This window comes from Takifugu flavidus, chromosome 15 (assembly GCF_003711565.1).
Source record: "Takifugu flavidus isolate HTHZ2018 chromosome 15, ASM371156v2, whole genome shotgun sequence".
Lineage (NCBI taxonomy): Eukaryota > Metazoa > Chordata > Actinopteri > Tetraodontiformes > Tetraodontidae > Takifugu > Takifugu flavidus.
In genome coordinates, this window is record NC_079534.1 from 11,987,563 (window position 1) to 12,014,568 (window position 27,006).

Here is a 27,006-nt window from a genome sequence, read left to right on the forward strand (position 1 = left end):
AAGTTGCACATATTTGGCAAAACAACGATGACACTGTTACTGTACTATTGATTAAACGTGGCTCACTTTTGTCCCCGAGGTGAACGGCAGCCTGCACGCGTGCACACATGACGTTAGCTCAAGTTCTGCTGATACCAACTTTACTGTTGCCTCATTTGTTCCTGGTAAATCCAAGTCAGCAGCAGAACTCTGGCTTCTCCCACCCAGTCCAGAGCGAGCTCCACATGCAAATATGCAGCCCAGCTGGATAATGCGGCAAAGACATAATGATTAAAAAATCAAAAGCATTATCCAATAAGTTACTAAGTAAATGTGCTGCCATTTCTGTGACTGGTTTGGTGCAAATTACCAAGGGACATGATTAATTCACAAGCTGTTGATCAATTCTGGAGCGAGGAAAAAGTCAACGGCAGCATAATTAATTTGCACGTTTGTAGATTTTTTTCCCCCCTCCTCAGCATGAATAATGCTGTCTGGGTATGAGACGGGTGTGTGAAGTATTTTTTTAAAGCTCCTAAAGGGTGACTCCAGCAGCACGTGTAGAGACGGGCGTGCACGGGCGTCAGGAGGAGACGATGGATGTTTCTGACGTTTGAAAAAGCGCCTCTGCTCAGTCAGTCGACCTGCTCCAGCAAGGACCACAGAGCAGCGCTCTGGACGTCATTGCTGGACTCCTGCTGCCCTCAAGTGGTTGGTTCTGGGTCACAGGACGTGCAAGAAAGACTGACAAGTTCAAACTGTGACCAGAAGGAATCTCAGGAATGTGATTCATCCTCCTGCTGCTGTCTGGAGCACAGATGTTACATAATGCGGCACCTTTTAAGGAGAACGCCTCAGATCTGCAGTGGGAAAACACCGTCACCGAGCGCCCACAATGTCCAGATTCTCCCAGTATTTCCCTACTAACATTTACAGGATGGTTATTAATGACAAAGGTTTTCAAGATTTTCAAAGATTTTGCCCATAGGCACCATCATCATCATCATCTACCTTCTAAGGAGGCTTAGCTTCAGCCAGTGTCTACGCTGTGGTCGGCTACACAGAGACAGGGGGAGGCCCGATGGACAGATCAAGTCTTGGACTGTCCCCTGAACTCAGCTAAGGTGGTGAGTGAGCAGATGTTCCTCAGGCTGATGTCCATCGTGAATAACACGTCTCACCCCTCTCTTAGCGATTTATCCCCAATGTGGGATAAAGGAAGTTGTAGCTTATTTCATCATCATTATTGGAGACGGCTGCCTGGAAAGAAATAAAAGTACAAAAAACAGACTCCAAAAATACTTTAAACAAAGGAAATATCTGTTTGAGGCGCCATCTAGCGGTGGTAAAAGCCTGATTTTCAATTGTCCTTTTCAGAAGCAGGTACTCGATGGCCCTCGTTGCTGCTGCGGACGACAGGACATGGAGCCAAAAGGAGGGACGTCCCTATCCAGCCCTCGAGAGCCGCAATCCAGTAATCTGTCCTACCAGGTAGACAAACCTTTCATTCTGAATCCCACTTGCCTTTGGTGAAAGTGTTTTCTGTCTGATAGGACAGAGAACTCTGGCTGGAGAGCAGCTCTCAAGGACCGAGTTTGGAAAACAACAAAACACTTTTGATGGCCTGACCGTCCTCACCTCTTTATGTCTACTTTAGCCAACTCCCATATTGTTTTAAGAAGAAAAAGCATTCCTCCCAGACTCTTCTGCTAGCCCAGCGTAGCGTCCATAAGCATGAAATGCTTTATTTGCATGTTGCGTGGCAAACCAGCGAAAAAGATGCATGTACAAGGTGCAATCTTTGTTGTTTTCTTGCAACTATTACAGATGGTTTCTGCTGTGGTGGTGATGATGTTTGAGAAAAACAACTTGAGAATGTATAAAATAGACATATTTGAATTACTGTAAGTGATATAAAATTGAGTTACGGTAAATGTATAGGGGGAAATATCCAACATGACATCTGGAATAAAGCAAACCTTTTTTTAAAAAAAAAAAACACTGTTTCTCTGGTGCTCAGACATTACTCATACGATGTACAACTTTTAACCTCTTAAGACCTGAACTTCTATATGTGCGTAGTGTCTCAGGAGGATACAGCTTAGACTAAAATAAAAATGAAATTCCTTTTCCATGTTTGAAATGAAACACTTGCACTTTCTTACACCGTCTCGGGTAGCGTGACTTCTACCGTAACCGTGGTGACGGATGCACAGCCAGAGGTGCGCAGCATTTCCCTGCCCCCCCAGCAGCTCTAATTGGGCAGGCAACAGCTGGAGCTGGACTGTTTTCTAAACACGGAGGACAACGTAAAAATGTCAAAAGTTGCACGGCTGCCATGCAGATTTGTGTCCAGGGGAAAGTTCATGTTTTTCTCTTCACTGGTGAAATCTTTTTCTCTTTTCTTCCTTTTCTTCCCCGTCTGTGTGTCGAAGGATCGTCATCCTCCCCTGTCTGTTGCTTGGCAAAGTTGACGAACACCTGCAATAATGAAAACAACATTATAAAGTCAACCGAACATGCTGCATTATATGGAACAACGGGGGGTGACCACCAGGGGACGCCATGTCAAGTCCTGCTGTAAATATCTATTTAAGTAGGGAATTACAGCCAAACATGATTACACTATGGAAAAAAATTAGAAAATACATTCTAAAGGTTTATGTGTGTTAGTGTGTTGTATTGTCTGTGGCTTTGTTAAGGGCTCCTCAGCCTACAGCACCCAGCAGCTGCACCAACCAGATTACATTTGTATTCTATGTTAACGGCCGATGATAAATCTTTAAAGACATCCCTGGATGCTTAACAGGGGAATTCTCACAGGCACATTCCTTAAACAGTTCCTGAACTGGTTCTGTGATCTGGTGGTACACAGAACCCTGCTGGGAGTGTGTGCCGGTGCCATCAGGACTTGATCTCCTCATTGATGCCCACATATAGATTTGTGTGTGCTGCCGGATAAGGTTAGACATCGCTTGGTGCTTGGTCAACTAGCATACTTGTGCATGTGCCGTCTGGGCCGGGCAGGGACAACAGATGGAAACATCTTATATTGGTTAAATCTCACCTGGTCCAGTGTTGTCTGGGAAACAGAGTAATCTTCAATGCTGAGCCTGTCTTTGTTCGCCACCACCAGCTGAAATATCCGGGCTAAGGAGGTGGAGGCGATCTTGTACTGTAAAGTGTTGTAGTGCTTCTCCCTCTGAACACAGCCGGGGAAACTGCTCTCCATGAAGCTCTCAACAGGCTCCAGATCTGGTGACAAACCCTCTTTAGCTGCCTTGATTTTCATGGTCACGATGTAACCATCACCAAACCTGAGTGATGAAGACAACATGAACCTATGAAGACTGTGTGCTATGATATGTACAATTTATCTATCCATCCGTCCATCCGTCCATCCATCCATCTATGCATCTTCCTACCACCTTTCCTTGATCGGTTCACGTGGGTGGAGCCTATACCAGCTCATTATCATGTTAATTATGATATAAGTGATGAACTAAATATGAAATAATAATTCATCAAAAATATGTTATATGTTACAATAGAGAGACACACGTAAACATCTTCACATTTCTATCTTTGTGAGGACTTTAGATCTAATGCTTTACTCAGCTCCTTACCCTAACCGTAACCATAACAACTAGCTCCCTAAGCTTAATTCTAACTCTAACCATAAAACCCTGTCTCAACCATCAAACTGTACTTTGAGATTGTGGGACCAAGAACATGGGAACCATTTCACAAACAATGCCCCACTTTGCTCGTAAAATGAGTCTTTTGGTACTCAATACATAGTAAATGTCAGCACACACACACACATAACACACACACAAAATCATTTACTTGTATTTGAGATGCTGGATTGTTCCCAGACACTTGAAGGTCCCATTGACCATGATTGCTAGTCGAGTACAGAGGGCCTCGCATTCTTCCATACTGGTGAAAAACAGTAATAGTGAATTTGCTGATGTTCAGAATGAATCATGCGTTCATCTGATAAAGAAAAAGCAAATGTGAGTCCGGCCCTGATGGTGTTACAGCAGATGCTGACATTTGGTCAGCTGGTGTCACCGTGAGATGTCAAACCTGTGGGATGTCAGCACCACGGCCCGGCCGTCCTGAATGATGCTCAATATGGCATTCCAGAGGAAGCGCCGTGAGTGGGGGTCCATCCCAGTTGTCGGCTCATCCTTAACACACACACACACATGAACCATGAATCCATATCTGCATATGGAAAAATATCCTTGCACTCATGCCAGCTAGTGTGTTAAAGATCTGCGGGTTTGGATGGAACCGTAAACCTGATTTATTGATAATTCTCTCTGACTCACCAGCAGCACCAGTGCGGGGCAGCCAATCATCGCGATAGCTGTGGACAGTTTGCGTCTGTTGCCTCCGCTGTAGGTTCCAGCACAGCAGCCTGCATACTCGGTCAGTCCCAGCTTCCTGATGCCCCACTCTGCCACCTATTGGACGGAATTACAGATTTATAGGACGGGAAACTCCTGCAGTCTCGCCGAGACCTTCACAGCACTGCTAGCGCAGAAATAAAACGGGGGAAAATGGCTTTGTGGAGACAAAAGAAAGCCAGAAAGGCTGCTCACTCTGGGGATCTCTGACTCAGGGACCCCCCGGAGACGAGCGTAGAGGTATAGATGCTCCCGGCCCGTCAGCAGCTCATCGAGGGCATCAAACTGTGGGCAGTAACCCATGTTCTGGTGCACGTCCAGGATCTCTGTCAGGACGCTACAACACAAAGCCGCTCATTTTCACCACAGAAAGCAGGAAAAACACTGGAAAAATGGATAATAGCTATAATCACATGAGGGATTTTTTTTTATTTGTTAAATTTTGTGGGTTAAATGTATGTTTACCCAACCTTTCACTCAACAGCATATTTGACAGGCAAGACTTGAATCTATCTTTTATGTTAGTTGGGACAAAAGCATCTGTTATCTGGAAAAGTGTGGGGAACAGGGACAGATCCGGAGCTGCTACGGCCAGATGGTCGTACCTGTACCCCGCCACAGTGGCCTCCCCAGAGCTGGCATCCGTGTCACCCGTCAGCATTTTGAAGGTGGTCGTCTTTCCAGCTCCGTTAACTCCCAGCAGACCGAAGCACTAACGGAACAAAAAGCAATTAGGCTCACACACACGCGCGGAACACACTCCAGGGTGGAGAAAAGGATGACGCGCGTTCTTGTGAACCCCTGATGTCCATTAGGAATCAAATGAATGAGACTGGGTGTAATAACATTTTTGACTTCACCTCTCCAGGAGCGACGCCGACACAGATCTGGTCAACAGCCGCCCTCTTCCTGCCCACATAGGTCTGTGCAGAGGACACAACCACAACAAGGAACTCATATCCTTGTACGAGACAACTGTTTTATCTCTATGAAACCACGGCGACGCTGCTGACATGACGGATTCACCTTGGACAGGTCTCTGATCTGCAGGATGTCTGTTGTGGGGCCTCCAACGTAAACCCTCTGCCTCTCAGCAGCCACATCATCGTCCTCATCCTGCACCAAAGTCTGTTTACGGTCTGGTAGCCTAAAAAGGGGGGCAGAAAGTTACCAGACAGATCGGTTTGCTCTGCTTTTCCGTGAATAAACGGTTCAGTTTCTCACCAGCGGTTTAAGAAGAAGCGATACTGGATCAGGAGATTGAAAGTAAAGTAGATGAAGCCTTCCGCCGCCATAAAAGCAATGTTTTTTCCCACAAAGTCCCAGCGGAAAGGGTCCTGCATGTGCTCTTCCCCTGAAAGCAGAGCGATCCACCTCACCGCCTAGTCTGTATTAAATAACCTTTACCACAGCTAAAACCCAATATATTAATACGCATTTGTTCCTCTAATTTCTAACTTTAAAAGTACTGGCTTACCAAATCTGGCATAGACATCCGTGACAGCCTGGTTCATGGCCATATCGATGAGGCCTCGCCCCAGGCAGAAGTGAGGGAGCACCAGCAGGCCTTTCTTCAGCCCCTCGTTGAACGCTAGCAGAGACTGACAGCACCAAAACACACAAGTGAGCCCACCTCACGTATCAACCACCGGATTTTGCTCATTTTGCAGCTTGGCGAGCGTGTCATGTTCCCGTTCTACAGGTCTTCTTATGTGTCAGGGGAATCCAAACAGACCATAACTTTGGTTCATTTCTGCCATCACGTGTGTCATAAAAACTTGGTTAACAAGGCCGAGAAAAGATTTGTGTCAGTGGGTTCTTTGACAGGAGATCGATGCCTCAGTCTTGCTCATTTGGCCTCTTATAAACCAAAAATAGAACCAAGAGATGCTGTCCTTACCCGGTTGTTTTCAAAAAGCTCCAGGATGAAGGTGATGGCGCTGGTGTTGATGCCTATGAACAGGTTGATGCAGGACAGCGAGACGTACGCAGTGCTCGGGATGTTAAACACGTAGGACATGGGATACATCAAGGGTGTGACCGACCATCTAAGAGGAGGAGGACTGTTAAATAATATCACTGATTCTCTCTAAATGTAGAGAACCAAACAAAGTTGTACCCGTAGAGCAGAAGCAGAGCGACTAATGCTGGTAGGTTTGATGCTGATGTGTAGCACTTTTTGTCAAATGCCACGAAAATGCCGACCACCATGGCAGCGCTGAGCGAGTAGCTCATCTGAAGAGAGAAGGAGCGGTCAGAATGGAGCCAAGAACAAGGAGGGTTGAAGAGGATGCTGAGGCAGGTACCAGGTCCCAGAAAAAGTTTGCCACCCAGTAAACCAGAGGGCTGACCCCACTGACGAACTGGAGGTGCTTGGCGGTGGTCACGCGCTCCTGGATGAGGTAGAGGACAAAGCTGGCGGGGATGAAGGACATGGCGAAGATGACACAGATCGCCACCACGGCGTCCACAGAGGTGGTCAGCCTGAAGAAACAACCAGAGAAAAGTCAGACCTGCCCGATCAGAACCGAATGGATCCTTCTGAGTATAAAAAAATGATAGATTGAGTGTAAAATGTAATTTAAGCAAATTAATTTTGATTTTAAATGAGTGGGCTTACATAAACTCCAGGGAAATCAATAAAAAGCAGCAGTTTTTCCAATATGACCAAATAAACAATCGATAAATATCAAAAATTGTCTTTTATAAAAACACACACACACTCATTCTTGTACTTGTATCTTTGTGAAGACTTTCATAGACCTAGTGCCTTATCTATCTCACTAACCTGAACCCGAACCATCCCAACTTACCCTCTAACCTTAGCTTTTATCCTCAAGCTTAAAACCACGTCTTGAAGTTATGAGAACCAGCCAAAATGCCCTCACTTCCTAAAAATGTCCCACTTTGCTAGTAAAATGAGTATTTTGGTACTCAGTATGTAGCAAGTACAAGAACACACATACACACACCACACAAATGCTCAAGTCATGAGTGGATCTAATGTATTTATGCCATATCAGTTTATTTGTTGCCGTCATTTAAACGTCTAAATAGACATTAGGTGAGTTCTTACACAGTGACTTCAGATAGCTGCTCTTTGGTGAGGTTCAGAGGGTGATTGACGGCAGTGATTCCAAACTGCACGGCCTTGGCGTGTGGCGGCAGAAAGGCTCTGAGGATGGCGTTATTGGCCACATTCATGAAGGCCACCATGGCGTGCCAGCCTTTGTTATTGTACCACACCTGACGATGGAACACACACATCAGTGGAAAGTGCATTATTGATCTCTACCTACAGGATTTTCCTGCGTCTGACCACCTTTATGTTGAATTCGCTCTCCATATATCGCAGGAACGGACCGATATCTCTCAGGGCAAGACCGGAGTAGTGGCCCTGAAAGCAAATGCTCGCTGTAAAAACTGCCCTTGATGGGCCTCAGGTGACAAAACAGAATCTAATTCACCCCTGTGATGTTGAACATTCGTCCCAGTTGGCGGAAAACCCTCTGGATGTTTGTGGGTTCCACCTCCAGGACGGGCAGCTGTCCCCCGAAGGACAAACCTCCGTATCTGAGAGAAAAGACTCACACTCAGCATCCACACCAACCTCACAGAAGGAAGGATACAGACACAGTGGGTGGTTACCTTTGCTCGTTCACCCAGTATTTGCTCCTCAAGCTGCGAAATAAAGATCAGAATTTTATTCTTGCTGGGTCATTTCTGTGCATCTTAGCTCAATTCTGCGCAGTATTTGCACCTACCTGGCTCTGATGAGGTCAGGGTAGGTTTTAACCAGGTAGTCGGAGATGTTCCTGCCCGTCAGGTTTAGCATCGTGTCTCCCGATGTCTCCACCCGCTGGTACGGCGGTGTGCCGCCCGCCCCGGCGGGACAGATGGGCATCATGGTAAGTTTCTTACTGGTGCTGCACTGGCAGGATGGAGATGGGTTTCTCGCGGTCCACTCAGGACTCTGCAGGATGTTGTCGACCACGGCAGAGACGTCTGGGCGTTCCCACTCTGAGGTGCTGTTACTGCAGGGCATCCTGGGGGGACAGCGGAGATGTCATCCCGTCAGACACATATAAGAGTGGGTCCTCAAACGGGCTGTAAAAAGTCTCAATATTCAAACCATCTTATGCAAAAGAAAATGAGGGCCTCTGAATTACTCATTTACCACTGTAATTGAGCTCCTTCCTATTCTGTTATGAGTACAATTCAAAATTCAAACCCATCATTGACAGCTGAAGCATCTAATGATGAACTAAATGTGCTTGAAATGACTCCACTGGTTCATTCAATGACAACTAATGACTCATTAATATGTGGAGGAGCTCTTAAACTGTCAGGGCCCCTGTTTGCAATCAGGACATCAAATGAGACCAATTTATAAGAGGTTTGATGCTGATACTCACTCGAGTGGCCCTCCCTCCATGCAGCAAGTCCCCAGGCCAGGACTGTTGAGTAAACGCTCCGCAAAGTGTTTCATCGTGGGGTCAAAAGGTCGCTCGTTGCTGAAAAGAGAAGATATGATACACGATAAGCGAGGTGGTGGACAGCGGACCGTTGTGGCGGTTCGTGGTGATGTCGGACCTGAAGAAGGTGAACTGCTGACCGTACATCCAGGGCGTCAGAGTCAGGCTGGGATACTCTCCGAACGGTGGGACGATCGTGGTGAAGATCAGAGCGATGAGGACAAAACTGGCAGGAAGGACGATCTGACGGCCCACAAAGAGCAGCCATTGATTTGACTTAATAGTTTTCTGTCATTATGCGATCTGGCGTTAAATTCTCCTGACTGCTTGCGTGTACCTGAGCAAGAAAGTCTTTCTGGCTTCTTATAGCATGGTGAAACCTCTTCACTAACAGAGCGTGGAACTGTTTCAGGATCAGATTGGCTCCTTTCACCTGCCGGGAGCCTTTTCCTGCACCGCTGTCTGGCGCCCCATCGGTGACGCCGTTAGGCTGCTGCGCCGCATTAAGTTCTGCAGACAAGGCACAAGCACACAGGGAGATATAGCACATAAATTATCTGCAGGGGGGGAAGTGAAGACACTAGATCCACTGATGCAAACCGTATTCGCAGTGGCGGCTGGTGCCAAATATTCTAGGTGATATTCTATGAAGTCGGTTTCAATAACCATCCCAAAACAATTGAACATTAATGGCTTGATATCAGTCATAAATGGCTGGAAATGTCATTATTTAATGACATTGATGTAGCAAGGTAGTCTCTACAAAAAATAAATAGAATATTCCACTAAACACGTTTAGACCCAAATTAACAACACATTGCATGCAACAGCGCCCCTTGTGGCACTAATATATCACCGCCGCGCTCTTTAACGGTACACTTCCGTATCTGCGTAGCTTGCGAGGGGTGATCTAAATTTGTTCGCTGACCATTTAGAGTAAACAAAGAAGCTGGTCATATACATACGAAATATTTCCTAATATAATATTTCGCCCTCTACTGACCAGCCGCCAATGCACATTTGTGCATCTTCTGCGAGCTTGAATATTTATTTATTTATTTAAAGTAACTATTACTATATTAACCATTGTTACAGTTCAGAATAAATATTCTACAATATTTATTCTGACAGATTTATTAGGTGTAGTTGGGGGAAAAAAAACCACTAAGACTCAAGTATGTCCTAAATTCTGGTCTCTGACCTTCTCCACCATCATGGCTGACGTTTTTTCTCCGCTTTAACATCCATTGTTCTTGATGTGGGAGTGCACAGACACAACACACACAACACACACTACAGGGTTAAACTTGACGAATGGGGGCACCACAATACGTGAACACAGTGGAGAGGAGGCGGTTGTATGAGCAGTTTACATCTGAGGGGATCACAGCAATAAAAAACATTTTGGAACCCAAGGGGGGGTTCAAGAACAAGTTCAACTGTGGGAATAACAGCGGCTGCTTTTACCAGGAGAGGCAGATTTATTCGCTGCTTCGCCATCTGCGGTGACCTTTATGAATATCTGGAAAGAAAAAAGGAACTTTCTCAGAATCTGAAATGTCAACGCTAAGGCTGATCTGCTCACCTGTAGCAGTGAGACTGGGATGATCTAATAGCAGGGTCTTTGTTGGACCACCAGCCAGTATAATGTTATTGTAGTGAGCTATAAAGCAGTAAAAGAGCACACAGGTGTGTTGGGGATGTTGGGCTACCTCCTCCAGTGATGTGTCAGAGATCCCAAAGCTGCTGAGGCCCATGTCAGCGAGCGTCTCCTCCAGCTCCCTGAACAGGCTGGCGTACGCTCGGTGTTTGAAGCCCTTGTTGGGGAGCAGGTAGGTCAGCTCCTGACCGATGGTCTCAATCAGTTTGGCTTCAGGGACGTGGTGGTGGATGAGGCTGCTGATGCTGTCCACATTGCCTGCAAGGACGGATGGAAAATCTCTGCTTAAAGAGGGAAGCGCGTGCAAAAATAGCAGAGCAGAGGTGAGCAGTCTTTTAATTAAGAATAAATACAACAGGGAACAAAGAAAATGAGGGAGATAAATGGGTCATTCCAGCTGAAGTATCCTCAGGCAGAGTGAGAAAAGAATGCAGAGGAAAATTGACTTCATTAGAAATGCGAATTCTGCCTCTCTTTTTCCTGGTTTTGATTTGTTATTATACTTGATGCTCTTAAATGGGACATCCATGAATGTCCTCATCGTCCAGGTCATGTGGGTCATATCAGCAATCGTTGATTACTGCAGGGAATGTCCGCACATGTCTGTGTGTGTAAAGCATAATCTTTACCGTCCAGAACCCTGTCTGGATGCAGGGACTGGTTCTGGGACTGATCTTTGTACGCCGTGCAGATGGAACAGGAACAGGAACAGTCTGAAGCACAGTCGCAGTCGTTCTGCCACAAAGGAGACACAAGAGTTAACGCCTTAAACATCCAGCAGGCGTCAACGGGTCTCACTCCGGTCTCACCTCCTTCTTCCTCAGGTCCTTCATCCGGCGGACGAGTGTCAGGTAGAAGCCGACCCCGAAACAGTTCTTGAGGAAAAGCGGCGTTCCACTGCAGTGCAGCTGCCCTTTGGAGATGATGGCGATGCGGTCGCTCAGGAGGTCGGCTTCATCCATGTGATGAGTGGAGAGAATGACTGTCCGGCCTGCACAGGAGCCCAATAAACTTTGAATAGTCTGATGTAACGTAACGTTTCCGTTTCATCTCGGTGCCTCGGGGAGTCCCGATGCCACGCCGGGTTTGTTTCCACTCTTGTTGCAGCTATTTAAAACGGGCACACTCACCAGCTCTGTATTTCAGCAGCAGGTCCCAAATGGACCTCCTGGAATAGGGGTCTACTCCTGAGGTGGGTTCGTCCAAAATGACAACCTTTGACCCGCCAACGAACGCCATGGCAACCGACAACTTCCTCTGCATCCCACCTGTGGGAGGCGTTAGGGGCAAATGAAAGCCTGGATTCAGCTCTATGCTGCTGGTTTATCTCTTTGAAAGCGGAGGAGGAGTGTTTCACCTGAGAGGTTCTGAGCCTCGTCGTCTCTCTTGTGAGGCAACGCGAGGTCCACCAACATGGCCTCAACCTCCCGCTCGGCCTCCGCCTGCGTGCGACCTTTCAGCAGCGAGTAGAAAAGGATGTGCTCCTCCACCGTGAGGCTGCAATAAACAAGAACTTTCAATACGCCTGGATGGCGACGCGAGTCAGGAAGTTCTGTTTTCCATACAGACTAGATTACTTTGGACAGTGCCAGAAGAGAAAATTGATTCAAACTAATTCACAATTCCTTTAGAAATCATTAATCCTATTGGATTTTAGCCCATGTTATGGAGAATAAACACTGTTACTGACTGTTTAAAGAGGACATTGTACTGGGGACACATCCCCAGAGAAGAGCGGATGCTATCGATGTCGGTGCGGATGTCTCGTCCATTGATGTAGGCGGTACCAGACGTAGGCGGGAAGAGACCAGTCAGGATGGACCTGGAGCAGAACAGAAGGTAACACCATGTGACATATCTTTCATTCTCTCGTTAGAGGGACTTTCAACTCAGACGATGAAGGCTTCTGAGGCTGTACGAAAGGTTGGGATTGTTGGTTACTTTTGCTTACGACTTCTGCTCAAGACTATTCAACATTTCAATTAGTTTTGCAGGAATATATTTGATTCCAAGATTTTTGCCTCGGAATTCTGACTCTGAGCTCAGAACACCTTTGCCTCTTCCAAGATGACAAGACAACATAAATGCTTTTCACAATTATAGCAAAACAAATATTGAAACAACAACGTTCAGTTTTACTCCGAATGAGGTCGGGAGAAGTCTCGCTTCACCGTACATGGTTGTAGTTTTCCCGGCTCCATTGTGTCCCAAGAAGGATGTAATCTGGCCCTCGTAGAAGTTGATACTCAGACAGTCGACCGCCGGTCGAGAACTTCCATCAAACACCTTCACCAGGTCCGTGACTTGCACCCCCAGAACCAGACCCACTGGGTCGGCCTCGAAGAACGTCTGACCTGTATTAGGATCAGAGACAAAGACAGCAATATTTGCATGAATCAAAGATCCTCTATTTGTCCCCTTCATGCTTACACATTCATAATTATCTACATCACTCTATTCTAGATTTGTTTCATCACATAAAACAATAAATTCATAAACTAACAGAAATTCCCTTTTCTAATTCTTTATCCGGTCCGAGTGGTGTCCTTCCATTGTCCACCAGATGTCCCCAGTGCGTTTCCTACACAATATTTATGTCCAGTCTGGTGTCAGATGACGTTTGTGCCCCCTCACCTTCTGCTCCTGCCTCCTCCTCCGGGTTTGGGGTGTCCTCCTGGTGTCTCAGCAGTTCCTTCTCCCTCTCTAGTAGGTCTCTCTTATTTTGGTGCTTACAGGTCTTTTTGCTGCCTGAGCCATTGCAGTTGTAGTTCTCTGGGGAGCTGTCTCCGTCCTGCTGCACCTCAGGGGGATTCTCTGCATCTGGAACTGACAGGTCTCAGAGTCAGAGTCCTTGACAGATTTGACACCAACGCTGCAAGAAACTTGAAGCAAGAGTTAAACCAGGCCTTCATCCAACCTTGATCAGCCGTCTCTGCACATGGCGGTGCAGCAGTTTGCCAGTATGAGGCTTGAAATGGGAAGTAGAATGGACGTCCAATGCCATACTGTCCTGTAAGGGGTAAAAAAAAAAATCTATAGAGCCGATCGCGTTGTCTACAGTTTGGTGTGAAACTTCATTACCGGAGCCTAACCTGGGAAAACATTGTCCAGATACCATGCAAGGACAGCATAGAGGACGGCGTCAAAGGTCATCATGAGGATGGACATGAGGAAAGAGAAGGTGTCTTTCTCTAATGGGCTGGTCTGAATGTTGTCCCACTGCAGACCCAAACCCTGCTCCTCATATCGCGAAAGGTACTCTGTCCCAAAGCCAAAGGCCACTTGGGACAGCAAGCTCTGGAGGGTCAGGAGGACACGTTCAGTAGCGAGAACAGTTATAGCTATATGGATCACAGCTATAAGATTTTTGGGTTTTACGGTAATAAATGCACTTACAGCAGCCAGCTTCATGTTCTTGGTAATGCGGTCCTGCCAGGCAAAGCAGAGGATGTGTGGAAGGTAGAGGGTGAAGTAGATGATGCCGCTGCAGGCGGCTGCCAGGTTGGCCTTATTGAAGAAGACGCTCATCAGGAAACACTGCATGATCGTGGCCATGGTGAAAGTCAGCAGGAAAAAGAAGACGAGCAAGGGGTCGCTGTAATTCAGCACCTTCCCACACTGTCAGGAAAGAAAAGATGCACATGCTGTGAGGGTTTTATCAAGGTTCTGTTTTCATATAAACAGGGCCAACAAAGCAAAGGAAGCTCTCCCAGGTCTTCCACTAGAGGGCGCCGTTACATCTACCAGAGCCAACAATTAAAAGCAAGAAGACACATCACGACACATAAGTACACACACAAATAAACGTCCTCGCTCGTGATGACATTCTCGCATTCCATCCCCCTCTCACCATGACGATGGACGTGAGCAGCACCGTGCTCGCCGTCATCATGACGAAGCTGTCGATGAAATTGGTGGACCAAATCACTCCGTTGCCCACCCCCATGGCTTTGAGGGTCTCCTTGAGGCGTAGCTCCTTCTCCAGCACGATGCCTTTCACAGTCATGGACACAGAGTAGACCCAGGCCAGCACCATGAAGAGGGGGAAGCAGCGGTTCAGCGTGATCATGAAGCTGCAGGGAAAGATAGGGAGGAAGGCCAGGCTGAGCACTGAGGAACCTCTTAATGTTGTGATATGGGTGTTCTTGCTGATCATACTGTTTGCTAACAAACAAACAGTTTTAATGTTGATCTGCTCACAGGTCATCTACGTAGCAGGGATACGGCATCTGCTGCACGTACACCCCGAGCGGCCAGTCGTTGCCCGTGTGAAGCTTGACAATGCCGTGCTCGATCATGTCCTGCAGGTAGGCAAAGCCTCCCCAGATGTACCTCTGGTCCTCCATGGGGTCTGCTCTTGGGCCGGGGTCCCAGTACCTGAGGCAGGCCATTGGTTAACACAGTGACTCGCGCAGGAATCCATTGACAGTAGTCAGAAAATCCAAACTAAAAGGTCTATGAAGGCGGACAAATCTCATGTGCGACGCTTTTACATAAGACGATAAGTGCTCAGATAATTGGATTATTCAATTGTGGAAAGGTCCAGCTCCCACTGCGTCTACCACCGCCTGCTGTTGCAGCATAAGCAGCTAACACTGCTTGTTCACCCACAGGGCTATTGATCTGTTTATGAACGGGAGAACAAAGGAGAGAAAAAATGTGCACGAGAAGGGCTCACATGCATGATTGAAAGGATGAGCATCTTGTTAACACGGAACCACAGAGAGATTCCAGAAAACAAACAGGCAGGTTCTGCTTTTGCTCCTCTGTAAAGGTGACAAATCTGTATAAATGACCTGGTTAATATGGTAACGCTGAACAAACTGATGGCAGGGAGAGTTGTTGGTGTATTTCAGCCGTACGCGCACGTGTCAATATACATTAGAAAAACATTCACAGGGTCCTTAAAGAAATGTAGCTTTTACTGGAACGTCTCCATATAGTAAAATCCATCCCACCTTTTACAGTCAACACTCACCTGTCCTTTATCTTGTTGGTGCGCTCCACCGCATCGATGTCCATGCGGATCTTGTACTTAACATGCGGCGGCACACTCGTGGTCCAGGGATACATGTCAGCGAAGACGAGCCCAGCCCAAAACTTGTTCTTCTCCAGCAGGTGCAAGGCCTGGTGGGTCATCTGCGACTCGTCCGTGAACGCTGCAAACTTATCCAGGTCGAGACACTACAACGGGAGAAGAGAGAGCTCCGGATCTTTGAGGGAAACAACATTTGTAGATACTTATATATGGTCCGGGACGCCATAATGAATGTGTCTTAACTAAACCGGACCTCACTTTTGTGCGTGAATGGTTACTGATGGCAGGTTATGATAGTCTGGAGAGATATGGAGCAGCATAATGGTCCATGAGGTCGCAGTTTATGCAGGTTTTATAGAGGAATACACTTATAGGAATGTGTAATAAAACATGCACGTTGCTCCAAATGGACTAAATCTACAGCTAATAGCGTCATACACTTGATTTTTATGGGGCTTTTTTTTGCTAGCGCCCGTACATGAAGAGAAGCAGGCATTCACACAGAACATGCATCTCAACGTCAGCAACACTGGAGCGTTTGTGTTCCGGGAGCTTTCACGCGATCCGTCGCCATGTAACATCCGTCGCCATCCTACACAGCCTCTCTGCTACATGCACTCTTCAGCGCAGCGTGCCTAATGTCTCCATTCACCGTACTGTACAATGGCCCGGGAGCACTCGAAGAAAGATGAGAGCCCACTTCCTATTCATCTTAATGGGACCATACATTCACAGCACAATCATGTGCCGCCAAAGATGGGCCGTGGAGAACGACCCTCCCTGTTTTCTATGGGTGCTCGGTGTGAGAAACATACCCCTGACAGAGTGGAAGCACCTAATGCTGGCTGCAGTACGCCCCCTCTGGCCCGATACTAGCTGACAGCTATATCTAATTGGCTGAACTGCCGGGTTTGTTTGTTGGTTCTGTGAAGGTTCTCGATGCTGAACCACGGGACAAAGGACAGATTCAGTTGCCTGTACTGATAGGGCTTCCTCCACCCCCTGCCCCCTTTAGATCACCCATAAGGGGCAGGGAAGGCATGAAGGATGCATGGAGTGATTTGCCCCTCTTTCATGTCACAGACGCGGGAGCTTGGGGGGGGGCGCCATTACACTAAAACAGCAATGAGCTCATAGTGGGGGGTTGACTCACTCCCACCTACTCTTCACTTTATCACCGGTTTCACAATGGAGGCAAAGGAAGCGTCTGGCAGGAGGTTTGTTCTTTCACCTTTCAGCCTGCTGGATGGGGGGGGGCTTTATGGTGGTGCTAAGTGGTCTGCTCAGTTTCAAAAAGAGGCCTTGTTGCAACCTCCAGGGAGCAGACCTGCAAGACTGATGCACCTGTCTGAAGAGCCAAGAGTGGCCACAACAAAGACCCCCTGCGCTGCATCCTGGGAATGTCTGGCAATCCTTGGAGACGCGTTCCTGTTGGCATTCTGTGATGTTTCTCACCTCCCCGAACTGGTTGAACACGCGCAGCAGTTGGTCAGCCACGTTAAAAATATTCCTCCAGTCAAATCTGGGCATGCCGGGCTCCCTCCACTCATCTGGGCCGGTGTACAGGAAGTTAAGGATGTTATTGGTGGTGAGGTTGGCGTCCGCCAAACTGTTGTCCATAAAATGTCTCACTGTTGGGTTCCTCAGGGTGTCCTGCAGTGAGACGGGAAGGACTATTGAGATGTCAACAGTCTAGAAACAGATTTAACAGTGATGGGTTCTATATATGTAGAGCATAACAGGTACCAATGGATCAACACAATAACAATTTATGCTAAAGAAAACATAAATGTGTTTATTTTATCAAAGTACCCTGATCATGTTGATCTGGACACTATTGTGGAAGAAAGCCCAAAGCTGAGGTCCCAGCTCCTCCCAGGCCTTGGCCATGTTTTTCAACCTCTCCAACTCTTCAAATGTAGTGTTGGCCTACACACACACACACACACACACACACACACACACACACAGTCAATGCTGGTGACATGACTGGGGGTCATAGTTCATGAGCCTTTAGAGTTTTGATAAGCTGCAAAACATTCATATCTGCACCCTCAGATCCATCTTCTTAATTATTTCTCCTCTTCCTCCCTCCCCCCATGCTGTGATCAATTATCCCCCCACTCAGCTTAGCAACGTCAACACATTCTTAAGAGGGGAGGAGATTTAGATGCATGAAAACAGATGCCGGGGGGGCAAAACATGGAAAATAGGAGGAAAAAGCGAGGCTGAAGAGGTTAGGGGGTCATGCTGGAGGTGGTCTCTCTTACGCTCTTTAATATCTTGTGGACGGCGGGGGAGTTGGGGGTGTACAGGATCTTTCCCATCAGCAGGGGCTTGACTGAATTCCACACAATTTTTGTTACTGGGTTGGACTCCAGGGTTTGCATCAGGTCATTGCAGAAGGGGGCTTCAATGACAAATGACACAGGAAGATTAGTGCAAAATTTAAAAAGAAAAGAACAAGAGACAAAGTGCTTTCTCCAAACGCGCTCAAATCTGCTTCTTATCCACTTTTTTTGTCTCCTGACTTCTTCAGTTCTCCGGTTTAGGGCAGAAGCGTCAGCATCCAGGAATGTTTATTCTGATTTACTCATTTCTTCATCATTTTTATGCATCCAAGTCTGAGTCCTCTGGGTCTTTTCTGGAAAATGCCTCCATTTTCTATAAAGCAGCAGTTCAATTTGCAGAAAAAAGGCCTAAATAATAAATAACATCTTGAGGTTAAAAGTCAGACCTTCTTTGTTTGTTATACAACCACAGACCACAATTTCAGACTGCACTGAGGTTTCTGCATCTTTCTTCTGAGTGCAAGGACATGTGTGACCCATGTGTGATCCAGAACCAAAGGTTGGTTCTGGATAGATGGCGGTCTCTTTGGACTGAGATGTTTGTGCATAACAGGTCAAATCTTTACCCAATCAGAATCAGCATGCTGAAAACATATAGATGTGTATCAGGGCAGCCGTTTCACTGTGAAATCACAGGCAAAAACCAAGTGAGGTGGACCCCACTCATGACCTTTGAACTGTAACCTTTAAGCCCTACAGACCTGGCCACAATTCTAAAAACTACATGCATAATTATCTGCTATAAAAAGCTAATAAAAAAGATTGCAGTGTTTCTTTTGATATTTATATTTTAGACTCTAATGTTCACAAAACAAGTCTGAAAAAAAGAAATAATTGACTTTTTTGTAAATCCAGCCATGTTTGTAGTTCTAAGAAAGGGGAGGGGCTACTGGTTTGAATCACACCAAACCCTCGTTGGACTACAATACCCAGCTGATCCAAAGTCAATACATTCTGAGGTGTTTTTAAAGGGTTGAATCAGATTTTGGCTGTGTAAAAACCTTTTACTGACAACATTTCAGAATGGAAAGCTTTGTTAGCTTTTGGTTGTGAGTATTTATTCGAATGTTACCAAAGTAATAGAATTCATCACTCACTGGTGGACTTGTCGTAAACGTAGCTGTGGCTCTTGGTGCCGTTGACGCCCAAGAACACCTTGTAGTTGTTGTCCTCATACCAGTTGAAGGACAGTACTCTGGAGCCCCCTCCCTCTGGGTATCCACAGAAGAGGCTGGACACGCTGGACAGCAGTTGAGTGAACGTGGGGGGTCCCCCAGCTTGAAACAGGGAGGAGACCACCCTCAGGAGCTCCTGAGAGCTGTCCCGCTGCATCAGCTGTAACATAAAACAGCAGGCCGGGTTAGGATTCCTCAACCTGTCAGACATATTAACCCAGAAGTCAAGATTCTGGTTGAATCTGAGCTCAATCAGGTGATTATTTGCTAGAAAGCCATGTTTACCTCTCTGTTGGTCTGTGAATTGCACAGCATAAACCTTCCCCAGAAAACAATAGCTGAAGGATAAGCAAAGATGTTGGATGTTGTTGGGCGAGCATATTCAGAGAGGACTAAATATCCTCCTATTGATGGAGCAAAAACAGGGCACGTCGTCTGCTTCTCGCTTCCTGCATCGGGCAATCAGCAGCCCCCCGCTGTTTACATTAAAGTTTAAAATGGTCTTAAATCTGAGAAATGGGGGGTTTAGAAAGAACGGAATGGGGCTTTAAATGGAGACTGCAACCCAAAGGTATCAGTGTCCATCTCACATTTATGACCAGCGCATGAAGTTAAATCTCGTCAACGTGCACATGCTTACACACGCCCCTGATTCGTGTTGCCTGCACTCCCTTTTCCTCCCGCTCTCATTTATGATTTCTCCCTCACTAAACTCAGAGGAAGGGGAGACGGGTAATGAGAGCATTTGGCTCGCCTCTCTGTCACCACAGTCGCACCACCGTCCCACCTACAGGATGTGTCACCTCCAAGGAATGTCTTTCTGCCCCCCCTCATCCAATCCTCTGCCCCCATCCCCCTGTCTTCCACAGCCAGGCTATGGTGAAGATGGGTTGCAACACCCCACAGGAGAAAGAGTGAACGTGCTCAAATGCACACGCACGTTTTTTTCATGTTTTTTTCATTGTGAACACACACCTGAAGTCTTATCTATGGTTAATACAGCAACTGGATAAGTATCACTAAATTGTTCAAATGTGTGTACGGGAGCGGATTCGTAGTGTTTTACACACTTGTTTTAATTGTATTATGCTACATTATGCAATATTTCCTCTGGTTCTGCTGTTGTTTTGTCAGATCATCCTCATTTTTATCTTTTATGTCCGTGTTTCTCTGAAGAAAATGACACGCTACATGTATTCAGCAATCTATTCTAGACTAAGATCGACCACAGTTGACTTTAGTAAAACCTTAAAATATCCAAACAACCTAAAAACAGCGTCTCAAAAAATAGCTGCCAGAGTATATGTGGCAGCTTTATCTTAAAGTGGCAAGCATTAGCCCATATTAGCTCACAGCTGAGCTTCTAGCAACAGATTTTAGTCATGAGGGGGCTGAAGTTATTTAAGTTAGATGTGCAAAAAGTTGACATTTAAATGAGAATTTGTAAGAGAACATCCAGTATAGATTTGAATTCATTTAATCACTTCCACATTGCAAACACATTAATATCATAATTTCCGGCAGTCACAGAAAAACTGCTTCACATATTCATTCGGGGAAGCCACAAAACCAAAATTAAGGTTAAAATATCACATGCTTGCCCATATTTATGAATGTGTGCACATGCCAATCACTGACGTAAACCTCCAAATATGTGTCAGTGCCTCGACTGTACACATGTAGGTTAACGCACACGCGTCGCGTGAACTTTATATTGTTGAAGCAACACTCGTGTTCCGTGACCGATTTGCTAACAGGGAACAACGGAAAAGGCGAATTTCCTGCGAGGCTAAAAATAAAGGTGACTCTGGAGGAACAGGGAGCAGAAGGGAGCCGACAAGGCTCAGTGGATTTGGGATCACTTACGAGTTGGATCTTTTCTGATAAGGCCTTCAGGGCCTGTCCCCAGTAGTGCAGGTCAATCCCCTGGGAGTTTTGGTTTAACACCTGAGGCATCTGGAGGGATGAGAAACACAAGAAGCTCAACAGTGTTAATACAGCTTTTATAAAGTGGAATAAAAGATTTATTTTTTTTTTAAAGCTGTTGTTCTTTTACAAGCCTTGCTCTTTTGTAATCACATCTGCTGACATATCTCAATAAATGTTACCATACAGTGCCTTAAAAACAGTTCTAATTCCAGAGTTCTTCTCATGGAAAACCGGCGTGACGCTTGAATTCCATGAACTTTTCAATACTTCAATCCTGCATTGTTGGGAAACCATTAACAAGGGCCACTGCTAAATGCTGAGGGCCAACATGCACATGCTATATCCTTCCTCTCGCATTCCTGATACTTGCATTTCAATGAACGAAGGAAAGGGGGAGGCGGCGCAGGGGAAAAGCGAAAGCGAGGGAATAGGAAGGGTGGACGGGTAGTAGCTAGCTGAGGTCACTGTGGTAATGAGCTCCTCACCACAGTTAACAGTGCCTCTGTAATGCTCATACGAGTTGAGGTGTACTTTAGATACACTTGTTTATTTAAACAGCACGAGGGGAGTCGTGCCAATGACCACAACACTGTCAACAGATGACATAAGCATACTGACATTGAGCTCTTTATTTGGTGGTTTTATTGTCCATAATATTCAAAGAATTCATTTGGAGAATAAGAGGAAAATGAGAAATGTACAAAGACCTCAGACTGCCCTCCTCTGTTCCCAAGAACGTCCCAACTGCCCCAAACATGTTTCAGGTGTATAATTTTCAGAACAATAGAGTTGCAAAACAGTTGCAACACTTGACGTATTGTCTTGGTGTTGTTTTCAAAAAGTGGAGGCTTTATTGTTCAGCCTCGGTCATCATTTGTCTAAAGAATTCCGTGAATTCTATTTTAATGGTCGTATCTGACACAATGTTTCTGTTAGGACGGGATAAAAATAGAGCACCTCAGGTTTTAAATCTCATTTAAGTACACTGAAATGTAAGCTGTGGATACTGAATCTCTCACTAAATGCTAACACAAGTTCAACTATTATTTAGCACCTCTGACAGTTGGTAGTTCTGTTTATCTTTAAGAAACCCTACACAAAACAGTGATGAGGAAATGGCCCAAAGGACATCAAAACTTTGACCTTTAGACTGGTGCATGTTGGTAATGTATTGATATAAGACGCACAATTGGGTATTATGGAATCCCTCTCAGGCAGTGGGCGGGGCTTCACTAAGCCCATTAAAAAATAAGGCCAACATGGATAATACCTACTGGCAGCCTGACTCACTCGGGTTGAACCTGAAACCATGCAGAGAAAAGTACAGGTTGTCTGGAGAAAGTTGTGAACGTACAAATATGGTTGTCAGACTCCTATGACTGTAGTCCTATTTCCTTTTAGTTTTGTGAAACTATTTGACTCATGTTCCACCAGCTCTCAGCTTTGATAGGCTGAAAGGTGTAAACGGGAAGCTGAAATTATTCAATCAGCTCTACAGAAAAAAGAGTGACAGATTACTAGAAACAGTTGTGAGTGACTGCATAATGTGGCTACTCTGAGAAGGACCTGCTAAATCCGATTATTCAAAAGTTAAATCAAAGGAATTCACTGTGTGGGTGTGCTGGGGGTTTTTTCCTGCACTGAGCGTCAGACTCCTGACTTTCGTACCAGTTCTCTTCAGAAGTTCTGTGGGTAGAACTCTCAGTGAAAGGTTCCCTTAGGATCCCGTCCCTGCTGTCTGTGGGTGACAAAGGCCCAATGGCGTCTTTCAACAGTGGCCCTTCAGCCCAGAGCGGCTTGTGGTCGAGTGAGGATGAAGTTGGGTTGAAGTTGGAAAAGAATGGACTGAGTGATTGGAGGGTGTCAATCTAACTAGGAGTTCACCTGGGGGTCCCACTTTCCTTGGTGAAAAAACCCTGATGACTCCATGACTGGGTCTGGACACCCCTGATCTAGTGATACAAAGTTCCCTGGTTTGATCCTGGGCCCCTGCGGATGATGTCTCTCCTTGCTCAGTGTCCCTGAGCAAGGTGCTGAGTCCCTGGAAGCTTTGGTTTGGTTTATGAACATGCTCGTTTGGTTCTGGAATAGTCAGTCAGGATACTGGTTTAGGTTCTCCTCCAAGTCATAGAAACTAAATGCTTCATTTCAGGGCTCCTGGATTTCTGTTGTTTTTTGGAAGATGGATGAGAACCAGAGTGGTGCAGAGGAGATTATATGTCATATCTAGCCTTGGCAGCCTTCTCCCTAGCAACCCTGGAGAAGGTAGCCCAGCTGAAATTGTTGCCCCTGGGTCACAGAACCAGATAAAGAGAGGAACAGAGACTGAGTCATCTGCATTCAACCTCCATCCATCCATCATTTACCACTCACGCCCTTAGCGTTGCACTCACAATCACACCTGTGGTCAATTTAGCTTCACCAATTCACCTGTTCCCCCAGATACTTGTCTGACAGCAGGAGGAACCCAGAGGACCCTGCGAGAACCCATGCAGAAAATCTCCTTGTCCCAGTGAGATTCAAACCAGTGACATTCATGCCTTCAAGCTAAAGTGCTGAAAATACTAATTTAACACTTAGTTTCTGCCAAATTAATGTGTTTTAAATACTCTGGATAAAGGCTTCAAGAAATTGTGAACCAAACAAGCATATGTGCAACATTGCGTATGTGATCGGTTCTTTAACTTTCAAAAGCCAAATAATCAATTATGAAGGATAAAAGTGTTTACACGTTGGGTTAGCGTAACGGAGAAAAATGAGCCCGAACTCCATGAAATCCTGACTACTGGGCGGCTGCCATCTTTGACAGTTCTACAGTCGGGTTGTTAAATAAAGTGAATCCAATCACTCCCACGTAATTGTCGGTTCTGTGAAAAGAGACAATACGCCTGGCCTTCGCTGCTGGAAAAGGAAGAGGCAGAGGAGTTTTCAACAAAAGCAGCCCGAGGATCTCTCAGTGGAAATAATGACGAACACGGCAGAAGAAAAAAAAAGGCATTTCCGAGAAAAAGCCACTGACCTTTGTTATGAGAAAGGATAGCAAGAAACAATGCATTAGGAGCCACTTTATCCCCAATAAATAATAAAACAAAGCTGACAAATTTAGAGCATATGAATGTCAGTTCACACTTTTATGCACCACTGCTGCAGTTTGTGCAAAAACTCACCAGTTTGAAGATTTTGAAGAAGTCCAGGTTGGCGTACAAAACGTCCTCGATCTTTTGCAACCTTTGCTGACTCATAGCGCACATTGCGTTGCGGACCCCGTGGAGGCCCATGCGGCTGGGAAAAATGATGAATCTTTCAAGCAAGGCCTGGCTGCAGGCTATGTCTTTCAGTTGAAGGTCCGGGATACCAAAGGCGAACTAAAGAATATGCAGGGGGGGAGGTACAGAACTGATATGTTTCAAAGAACCGTAAAATCAAAGCGCTGAAGAAGATAAATGGTAGCGTCTACGTTGGCTGCGACTCTCGCAAACGTCACCTGTTCGAGTCGAATTTTGGCATTGATGAGCTGGAAGACTACAGAATCAGAGAGCTCCGCGTCTCGCAGAAGAAAGGCGGTGAGAACCTCATCGTCCTTCAGAATGTCACCTATCTTCAGCCCGCGGCCTTCAAGAAAAACAAAAAGCCAGCTCAGAGGTACACGGGGGTTAAAACCCATAAAAAGATGATTCACAAGCCGGATGATTGGCACAGAGCTTAAACCTCAGGGAATCATCACGCAAAAGGAAGTTTATTCATCAAAAGATGAGAGCAAGTCATAGTCAGCCCTCTTCCAGTAATGCTGCTCTACACACATCTATTGTCATTGCTGAAAAGGGACACCTCTGTTTGGAAATTTACAGCTTACACTAATAAAAATCTAGTCCGTGATATTAATAAGATTTTCTTGACCTTCTGCTTCAGAGCATTAGAGTAAAAATGTGCAATTAAAACAGCATTCACCTTATTTTTTTAAACTTATTTCCTCGCTTTATAACAATTAACAACACACAAAATACTAGATTTTGGGTTTTCTGGAGTGCTGCTTTTACCTGACATAACATATGGAGTAATTCGTAGAGTTTCCATGAAGTCCGAGAAGGACGACGCATCGTCCCAGACGCGACTGAGCTTCTGGACCTCAGCCTCATTGAGCAGGAGTTCTTGGGCGTCCACGTAAAACCTCGCCAGCCTAAAACACCAACGCAGACTTGAGCGCGTGGCAGACTTTGTTGCGATGAAAACGACAGAGGATCGGGCTTACACAGAGTCGTGGTAGTTGGACACAAATCCCGGCGCCTCTCCTCTGGTCGGGTATCTGAAGCAGGGATTGTGGGCATTGCAGAAGATGCCCTGGAGCCAGGGCAGAATTCCTGCAGAGGGCATCGCCTTGTTGGGGAAATGACCTGAACAAAGCAGTTTCTTTTACGTTAAGAAGAAAAGAGTGAAGAAAAGAGGATTGAAGCAATGAGTTTTCCTACACTCATGTTGTTGGTACAGTGGGTTGGCCTTCCGGAGCCACACCAGACCGCTGAACAGCAGCAATGGCCAGAAGATCTCAACAAAGAAACGCCCCTGGACAAGGAAGGGATCAGTCCAACACGGCAAAAAACAATGCCTACTAATGACTCCATCCTAACGAGAATACCTTCTGCCTCTTCCGCAGAGTCCAGTTCTTCCACAGTAAAAGACGGACTTGGGAACCTGTCTTCATGGCTCCGTGGCGTCACCCCTGGAAGGGGTCATGAGACTGTGACAAACCTGCGGGAAGAATATCAAGAGCGATGAGCTGGAAGACGAGAATCTCTGGTCTACAGGTGTGGAAAGACCGTTTGTTTTGGTCCGTGTCCGTCATGTGACGACCGAAGGCATCCTTAAATACAGCAAACGAGCGGGAGAGGATGTTTCATGTGTATTAAGTTGTACTTGTGCACGCGTGTGGATACAAGCTCATTCCAAAAGGTTTATGCTCAGACAATGTTGAACAAAAAGAGTAATTTTGAGGGACATGTCCAACAGATTACCGTAAGATATAAAACCTCTACAGAAAAAAAAAAGACATAATGGAGAGTGGAACTGAAAATGGGCTAGGTGATAGGCTGATATTACATGTGAGTCATCTGAAAGCACCTTATTACCCAAAAGGCAATTACACCTCGGAAAAGGTCGCCGGTGTCCCACAGCAAATTTGTGGCAAACGCGTCTCCACAGGAAAAAGACAAGCAGAGCCTCAAAACATCTACTTAGAGGTCTATTTTTGCACTCTGGCTGAATTAGGCAATCTAAAAACATTAATTAACAAGCACATACCTGGCACATGCTGCATATTTTGTCAACAAACCCTTGAGGTTTGAAGCTTACCTGTTTGGGAAGGATACAACAGTCGTAGGACATCTAGGGAGAGCCGAGGTGATAGAAAACATTAAGCTGAGGAAGAGGAGCTCTGTGTGGCTCCTAGCTGCCCACACTCTCTCTCCTCTGTCTGCAGGTCAGCAGCACTCCTAATCTGATTGCTCTAATCTCCCAGCTCAACATGGGCAGGCAGAAAAAAGACAACAGCCATCCATTTTGAGGAAGAATTAGGGGGACAGTGCATGTGACTTGGGCAGCCTGAGCGCTTGCCGGCAGGATTCACACCTGCCGTCAGAACGATTGATCTCCGCGCTCGGAGCGTCTGATAAATCAGTCGCAGTCGGACACGGCTGGCAGGGTTGTTTGTGGCTTTTGTGTCACCTGCGTCTGCAACGAGTCACTCCTGTGAGCAGCTCGGCAGGGCGGAGCAGGTCACACAGGTAATTAGGTGAGGAGAATGTGAAGGCTTGACAGCTGCACAAAGGAAGCCGTGCACGCAGGCGGCGAAGTATGCGCACGGCGGATGCATCTCAATTTAAAAATAACAGCCGGGCAAGGCTAAACCCCGCTGGGCCGCAGTTATAATGACTTATTTAAGCTGTCTGAACAAAGACATGATTTTATCAGGATACACTCGGTGGATT

General features: G+C 46.1%; 1 protein-coding gene and 1 long non-coding RNA gene across 4 annotated transcripts; one reads left to right on the forward strand and one right to left on the reverse strand.

Annotated features, from left to right (window-relative positions):
• Nucleotides 1-335: 335 nt before the first annotated feature.
• On the forward strand, nt 336-1,891 carry LOC130538482 (uncharacterized). 2 transcript variants are annotated; one of them, XR_008953890.1, is made up of 4 exons: nt 336-1,106; nt 1,172-1,255; nt 1,357-1,470; nt 1,533-1,891. It is a non-coding gene; the product is annotated as an uncharacterized LOC130538482 (long non-coding RNA). The 2 variants fall into 2 exon arrangements; XR_008953891.1 differs by having other exon boundaries at nt 336-1,103.
• abca4b (ATP-binding cassette, sub-family A (ABC1), member 4b) lies at nt 1,700-26,493 on the reverse strand. Of its 2 annotated transcripts, XM_057056116.1 has the most exons (50): nt 26,372-26,493; nt 25,659-25,771; nt 25,492-25,585; nt 25,275-25,416; nt 25,063-25,202; nt 24,510-24,637; nt 24,193-24,390; nt 20,963-21,052; nt 19,019-19,256; nt 17,841-17,980; nt 17,383-17,499; nt 17,026-17,223; nt 15,511-15,716; nt 14,733-14,909; nt 14,383-14,605; nt 13,929-14,150; nt 13,625-13,829; nt 13,450-13,542; nt 13,167-13,358; nt 12,709-12,886; nt 12,223-12,354; nt 11,890-12,029; nt 11,663-11,800; nt 11,342-11,523; nt 11,162-11,267; nt 10,585-10,790; nt 10,340-10,394; nt 10,074-10,124; nt 9,210-9,382; nt 8,991-9,115; nt 8,813-8,911; nt 8,162-8,443; nt 8,046-8,078; nt 7,865-7,970; nt 7,720-7,794; nt 7,474-7,643; nt 6,704-6,881; nt 6,517-6,632; nt 6,298-6,445; nt 5,875-5,998; nt 5,622-5,751; nt 5,424-5,544; nt 5,258-5,320; nt 5,003-5,109; nt 4,593-4,734; nt 4,320-4,454; nt 4,072-4,175; nt 3,829-3,921; nt 3,047-3,296; nt 1,700-2,460 (listed from the first exon to the last, which is right to left on the reverse strand). In XM_057056116.1, the coding sequence occupies exons 2-50, from the start codon at nt 25,722-25,724 to the stop codon at nt 2,344-2,346; spliced, it is 6,948 nt and encodes a 2,315-aa protein (XP_056912096.1). In that variant the 5' UTR covers nt 25,725-25,771; nt 26,372-26,493; the 3' UTR covers nt 1,700-2,343. The 2 variants fall into 2 exon arrangements, with proteins under 2 accessions (XP_056912096.1, XP_056912097.1); XM_057056117.1 differs by lacking the exon at nt 10,074-10,124.
• Nucleotides 26,494-27,006: the final 513 nt, after the last annotated feature.